The sequence below is a fragment of the Portunus trituberculatus genome, chromosome 43 (genome assembly GCF_017591435.1).
Source record: "Portunus trituberculatus isolate SZX2019 chromosome 43, ASM1759143v1, whole genome shotgun sequence".
Classification (NCBI taxonomy): Eukaryota; Metazoa; Arthropoda; class Malacostraca; order Decapoda; family Portunidae; genus Portunus; species Portunus trituberculatus.
The window spans coordinates 3,684,171-3,691,670 of record NC_059297.1 but is presented as its reverse complement, the minus strand read 5'-3'; the positions used below and the strand labels follow the sequence as shown (position 1 = coordinate 3,691,670).

The 7,500-nt window shown below is 45.4% G+C and overlaps 1 protein-coding gene across 1 annotated transcript in view; it reads left to right on the top strand.

The window, feature by feature from the left end:
• Positions 1 to 7,500, top strand: part of LOC123517947 (Fanconi anemia group J protein homolog) — a 361,233-nt gene that overhangs the window by 286,982 nt on the left and 66,751 nt on the right. The window contains exon 8 of the mRNA XM_045278427.1: positions 3,838 to 3,927. Within this exon, the coding sequence (XP_045134362.1) occupies positions 3,838 to 3,927 (90 nt within the window). The remainder of the gene's footprint in view (positions 1 to 3,837; positions 3,928 to 7,500) is intronic.

Here is a 7,500-nt window from a genome sequence, read left to right as displayed (position 1 = left end):
GTTGTCATGCTCCCTATATAGAATCAGAAAAGGATGGTGATCTGGAGTGGCTTGTCTGGTGAATGATGGGAGAGGTTTGCTGTCGTAGATGTGTAGTGTTATAAGAGTGACTGTGTGGTGGTGTGGTGTGGTGTGGTGAGAATTAATGTAGTGGATTATTTGTTTGGGTGATTGTGGTGTGGTGTGGAGGTGGTGGTGGTGAGGAGGGTCTAGTATGGTGGATCGGCAGTGGATGAGGGGATGTTATGCTGTAAGGGTGGTTGTGAAAGGTGGTTCGTGTCATGGTGTTGTAGAGGTCGTTTTGTGGGTGGATTGATGTGGTAAATGTGTGTGTGTGTGTGTGTGTGTGTGTGTGTGTGTGTGTGTGTGTGTGTGTGTGTGTGTGTGTGTGTGTGTTGCCGTAAGGGTTATTCACAAGGGCGCAAAGCGTAGTACATGTAAAAGCCCTAAGAAGGTGTTTGTGATAAGTTACATTGTCCAAAGTAAAGAGATATAGAACAGTAAAAGCAAAATTTGGAAGGGTAACATTTTAGAATTGCTTTTCTCTGGTCTCTTTAAGCCCTTCAATACTGTGACGCATTTTTTACCTTGAGATTTGTGCGTGATTAGACGATTTTATTGACATTAGGAAGGGTCCATGCGGGGCGGAAGATTAATGGTCACACTTCACTATTTTAATCCCACACATAAGTTTCTAAGGTTGTATAAAATCACCAAATAAAAAGCAGATTGAATATTGAAAGACGTCATGGTACTTAAGGGGTTAAACCTTTTTCAGATAACAAATCTTACTTATCGTGAATTTTTTTTTTTATTTTCTTAAATTTCAGAGTTCTTTAAGGCGACAAGTTTTAGTTCTTGTGTCATAGTTGTATCACATTTATAGGATTCAATTCCTTTCCCCTGCGTTGCGATGCTGCTTGTGCATTACATTATTGAAGGTGTCTTCCGCTAATAGGGGAACGTAAATTATTGATACGTCATCCATAATAAATAAACAAGTAGCGTTAATAGCACCAAATGCAGTGAGTGTGAGAAATGCCCTCAGATTAATTGCTGATTACTAGAGTACAGCGAGGGATCAAGTTACGGCGGCGCTATAACAAGATCATGTGGCGCTGGCTTGCATCTTGATGGAGCGCTGACTGTCCGGGGAAAACTTGTATAGTATGCTTACATCAGATACACGTCACCTCATACTGGGAGCTGGTAACACGTGAGAAAGGCAGGTAACGTCGTGCGCCGAGTAAATAACGATTTCACTTTAAGTTAACTTAGATGTTAAGTGAAGGCACGGTAAACAGCCAAGGATGTGACTGGAAATGTTTCTTGGATATGGAATGGACGGACAACTAGAATAGATGAATTGAGAATGTTAGGGAATGTTTTGTCTTAGAGTGTAATCTTAGAGGTTGACAATGATGGTATACCGGAGGAAGGCAGTCTTACGAAGCTACTGTTGAATGTGTGACCCTCCATCAGTTGTTATGTCGAAGCAAAATTCTTTCCTCTGAAGAAACTAACACGTGTGATGATATAAAGACAAAGACTAATATTATGCTTTACGTGTGTCTGACTTACCCAGCTTTCCATTCAAAAGTGGAGTGCAGTTGGGATTTTTCTTTATTAGGTATTAGGGAGAGCAGCGAAGGATATAGTGAAAAATTAATAAGTGAAAAATATGATAAAAAATACGCTCTTAATGCAGTGTCCTAAAAAAAAGTAACATCACAGAGTAGAAGAACCGAGAGAAACGCTAATTTCCCTTCCATTCCTATAACTTTATGGAGTGTTGTACTGCCACCCCATAAATATTTCCAACACCACCTAAGTCTACAGCGTAAAATCTAGGTAATCTCTCTCTTATGTTCTTTAATGTTCCAATAGATACCTTCCCATCCTGCACAAGTCACCGGAACCATCGCCATGCCACTAAATTTTAACGCGACTCGTGGGAAAAAAAAAAAAAAGAGAGAACAGGTTAAAACAAAGTAACCAGTCACGAAAAGTCCAGCATTAACCCTCTCCTCTGATGACGCTTTTATCTTGATGTAACATGGCGTTCAGAGAGAGAGAGAGAGAGAGAGAGAGAGATTAAAAAAGAAAAATCCTTCACCCAGTGGCCTCCATCCCCATTCACCTGTATACACTCGCCTCCAGCACCGCGACACCTGAGATAAGAGTGCAGGTGGCAGGTGTGGGGTGAGGAGGGGCGGTGATGGTGTTGCAGTTGTAAGTGTATGAGTGGTTTGTCCTGTGAGTGGTGTTGGGTGGTAGGAGTGCCTGGTGTTGTGTTTCATTAGGGAATGCTGATACTCACAAGCAGACTCTATCACAGTTGCTGGTGCGTTTGGAGTGTTAATTACAGTGAGCTTTTAGGCAAGTGTTCTTTCCTAATGTGTGTCAATGTAACTGCTAAAACTGAGAGGATTCGTACGTGGCACCAGTCTTTGGTATTAAGGAAACGTGTAACGGAAGAAAAGGATGATATTTGAACCGATTATCCACTGACCAACTTGCAAGAGACGAGGCAGCAAACGTTAATCATCTACAACTTGTCGATCACCTCGCCCTGCTTTGGTGTTTCACATTTTGGAGCGAATACTGTCACCAACCACTTTGCTAATCACAGGTAAAGAAAATGGCTTCACCAAAACCTCCACACAGTAACCCAGCGTAACAATAACTCCAGCCGACCATAACTCCAGAAACACAGCTGGAAATATCACGCGCCGAGCCTATCCACCCACCCAAGGAAGGGACGGAAGGACGGACGGAGAGACGGGCGGGGAAGCAATGAGAGTAATGGGAACGTTCGCGCACCACCAGCCGGAACGCTCCGTTTTCTGAGAAGCTTCATTCTCCCACCGTCGTGAACCTCGCAGGACTTCCCTAACCCTTTGTATCGGCCAGAAGTATTACGGAGGGGCCGCTCTGTGCACCACTGAAGCCTCTGCTCGCCTGCTACTGCTGCTGCTGGACAAATGAGATGTTTGGGCGGTACATTGCGAGGTGATGGTGTGAGGCTTCGCGGAGGTGTAAGGGAGAAGGCGAGATGCTTAGCGATGCATGACGAAGAAGCGTTACTCTCTCCATAGATACAACAGCTGGGTATTAAAAAGCTCATTGTTTGTATCAGTACTCGAAGATGTGTCGGTTCTCAAAACACATTTGGTGGTGAAGGAAGGTATTCAGAATTGGATAAAGAAAGGAAGCTCTTGTTTGTCTTGAAGATGATGAATGTTCTTGGAAAAGTTAGCGGCAATCCATTCCGGCCTGTGCAGAAGCTACCACCTGACGCAGGAATAGCGGCGCCACTACCACCACCACCACCACCACCACCATGGCACCTTTAATAAGCGACACACACACACACACACACACACACACACACACACACACACACACACACCTGAAATTGAGTTTTTTTGTGTTGTCCATGTCGTTTTGATATTTTTTTTTCAATACTGTTTAAATTGCGACACGTGTATCCCAGCGCTTCCCTCCATGTTTGCAGGGAAGTCATCTGTTTGTTGTCCACCTCATTATTTATTATTTATTGGGAACACTTTGGTTGTTGCTTTTTTATTATAAATAGTAGTAGTAATAGTAGTAGTAGTAGCAGCAGTAGTAGTACCAGTAGTAGTAGTAGTAGGAGTAGTAGTAGTACAATAGTCGTGGTGGTAACAATTGTAGTAGCAGTGTTTTTTTTTTTTTAGGTAAGAGGGTAAAGCTGTCCAAGAGCAATATAAAGCGAAAAAAAAGTCGTACTAAGTTAGTAATATTAATAGTAGTAGCATCGTCACCTTCCTGTCAACCCTTTTCCTGTTCCCGCAGTGTGCCTAAGATCTTCATCGGCACCAGGACCCACAAGCAGGTGGCGCAGATCGTTAAGGAGCTCCGCCGCACCGCCTACAGCGATGTCAGGTGAGTACTGCATCTTTGTCTTGCACCTACCAGCCAGCACACCTTACCATGGAGGGCTGAAGGAATTACTGTCGACGTATTTGAGTCTCCCAGGCGCCTGTTCGTATTGAGGCACTGGTAACTGGCACCGCGAGGCACTCTGAGGCTGTTTTCTTTTCCCCTGAGTGTTGCTGCATTTGTTTCCGTCACTATTGGTCTGACTGCAGTGCTTTCATCATGTCTTCAGTAGTAATGAAAAGGTGCCGCGCTACTGTCTGCTGCTACCGACTGTTGTCTGTCTGGAGGCGTCTGTCTGACTGCCGTGTCATCATTCTCATTTTCACTTGTGTGGCACGAATTATTGCATTTCCCAGGTGTCAGCAGAGTGTGTTGCCCTTCTCCCTTGCATTCATAACCTCTGATATCTTAATACTATTTCACGTTTGTGCTTAATATTTCTACTCCGCTCTTCCTTAATCGGTCTTTCCTTTTTTTCATGGACTTCATCGCTATCATTTCTTTGTCATTGTCCTTTTAACAGTTGCCTCTTTGCAAATCCATCACCACACCTTCACCCACGCACACTAACCACGCAACCCATACCTTCTTTCATTTAACTCTCTTGTCGATGAGTTTGAGAAAGAATTGCAACTGTTGAACTTTATTTTGACGCCTTGATTTGGAAGCGTGCCATCACTAAAGCACTTCTCAAAACACGTAACCCATTCAACTTACTATATAGGAACCGAATCACTAACTGGTAAAGACAATGGAGATAGCGTTACGTATTACATTAAGGGACTGCCACTTGTATATCCCTCATGAACGCCTTGTTGCACCTTCCTTCATCATCTTACACATAATTACAACATTTAACACTGCACGCTCTCATTACTGCACGGAGAAGCACAAGAAGCATCGTGACTGATATGAGCGCAACATCTGTCCACGCCTCCCTCTTGAAATCAGTGACACAAAAGCTTACAACACAGAAGCAGGCCCGTGTGTGTATGCTTCACAGTCCTATCTTGCCAGAGCTCGCTATTAATGTGAAAGGCGGGCACAGATGGGTGAGGGGCGGCCAATGCACACCGGTTATGCCTCTTTTGTGCAGCCCAGTCAGATATTATTGTTGCACCCTATGACTGATAATTCTGTAGGCCTATCGCTTCTCGCCCCAACTCTCTCTCTCTCTCTCTCTCTCTCTCTCTCTCTCTCTCTCTCTCTCTCTCTCTCTCTCTCTCTCTCTCTCTCTCTCTCTCTCTCTCTCTCTCTCTCTCTCTCTCTCTCTCTCTCTCTCTCTCTCGTCGTAATATGTGCTACTCTAACACATCAGCTTACCCCTATACACCACCACCACCACCACAGCAGCAGAAATGAACAAAACTTTTGAACACTATGAACAAAAGCAACAGTATTAGAAATTACCCTTGAGATTGTAAGGCTAATTATCTTAAACAACACCTTTATTTCGCATTTCCCCCCCCCCTCTTAACTAACCTCTTACTCTTCCTTCCTCGTCCTGCTATACTCCTACTACTCTTCCTCTTCCTCTTCCCCTTCCCCCTCCACGCTCTTCGCCAGAAAACTCGGGCGCAGACAGCCAGTAATTGACTCCTGTTGTGGGCTAATAGCATTATAGTTCAGTGGTCCCGGTGCGTAACGAAGCGCCCAGATTACCGAGATAACCCCTCGTCCGACTCCCTACACGTGACCTCGACTTCGGCACCACCACCACCATCACCGCCACCACCGTCGCCGCCGCCCCCGCCACCCGCTTGTTCGGATGACTCGCACTCGCAGAAAGGCCCGCACAATCTCTCTCTCTCTCTCTCTCTCTCTCTCTCTCTCTCTCTCTCTCTCTCTCTCTCTCTCTCTCTCTCTGGCCGGGAAATCATCTCGCAGCTTCCTTCTGGGTGTCGGAAAAGTGACGATCTAGTTTTATTTTGACGGTTTGGATGTTTGTGTAGTCTTTCTTTTAATCTTCTTTTTTCACTCGGGTGGGAAGGGAGGGAGTGAAGAGTGTTTCGATTTTTGAGCGGCGTTAGGTGTTGGTAGGGGGCGGCGGGAGTGTCTGAAACCCCCTCGCGCCCTCTCTACCTCCCTACCTCCCTGCCTCTCCACCTCCTTCCCTCCCAGCGGCGGCAAGGCGAAGGAAGGAAGGAAGGAAGGGTTGGGGGGCGGCGGGGGTGGAAAGGGGGAATGGTCCGTGTGCTCTCTCTCTCTCTCTCTCTCTCTCTCTCTCTCTCTCTCTCTCTCTCTCTCTCTCTCTCTCTCTCTCTCTCTCTCTCTCTCTCTCTCTCTCTCTCTCTCTCTCTCTCTCTCTCTCTCTCTCTCTCTCTCTCTCTCTCTCGACGCGGCGCCGCTGAAGCTGTCGTCGTGTTTACAGACTTTTTTCACACCTTCTGCCAGCCCCTCTGCTCCCCCCACGCTCAATACCGCCGCCGCTACTAACGCCTCCTCCTCCTCCTCCTCCTCCTCCTCCTCCTCCTCCTCCAGAGCACTCACACCTCTTCATCGCCTCGCTTCCTCACGTCTCTTCACTCCCACACGCTTCTTCGTCACTCTCATTCCGTCACATTTCCCTTTCCTTCCTCAGCCCTCTGACCACTTACCACCACCACCACCACCACCACCACCACCACCACCACCACCACACTCCTCATGTCACGCCCTTATGCCTCTCCTTTCTCCACAAATCCTTCCTTAAGTTCCTCCTCCCTCCTCATCCTTCTTCTTCTTCTTCTTCTTCTTCTTCTTCTTCTTCTTCTTCTTCTTCTTCTTCTTCTTCTTCTTCTTCTTCTTCTTCCTCGTCTTCTTCTTCTTCCTCCTCCTACTGTGATATTCTCTCCTCCCTTCTCTTCTTTCTCTTTCTTCATCCTCCTTTATTTCCACTATTTTCATTGTATATCTTTCCTCTCTCTCTCTCTCTCTCTTCTCTCTCTCTCTCTCTCTCTCTCTCTCTCTCTCTCTCTCTCTCTCTCTCTCTCTCTCTCTCTCTCTCTCTCTCTCTCTCTCTCTCTCTCTCTCTCTCTCTCTCTCTCTCTCTCTCTCTCTCTCTCTCTCTCTCTCAATTTTTTTATCTTTTCTTATTTTTTCTTCACCTTCTTTCACCTGATTTTTGTGGCACTTCCAGCGTTATTCACGTCCATCCTTCCCAGATCCTCCTCACGCCTTCCTTGTCGTTTAATCATTTCCCTTACCCTCAAAACTTAATGAAATGTCGTGCCCTGTGTAGGTATTGGAGTGTAGCATTTTTTTTTTTTTTTTTTTTTTGAGAGAGACATTACCGACAGTGAAAGAAATTAAGTGTACAGTTTAGAACCTTTCACTGGTCTTACTTTTAGTGTAGAAGTGTCTAATGGTATCACGTGCACTTATTGGTAGTCAAAAGAGTTATATTTCTCCCTTTAACCCCTTCAGTACCGTAATACGTATTCATATTCACTCTGGTTACTATTTGGTGATTTTCTACAGCTTCAAAAACTTATGTGGGGGAGTCAAATAGTGAAGACTCTGGTCATTAATCTTCAGACCTCCATAGATCCTTCCTAATGTAATAAAATCGTCTAATCACACGCAAAACTCAAGGTA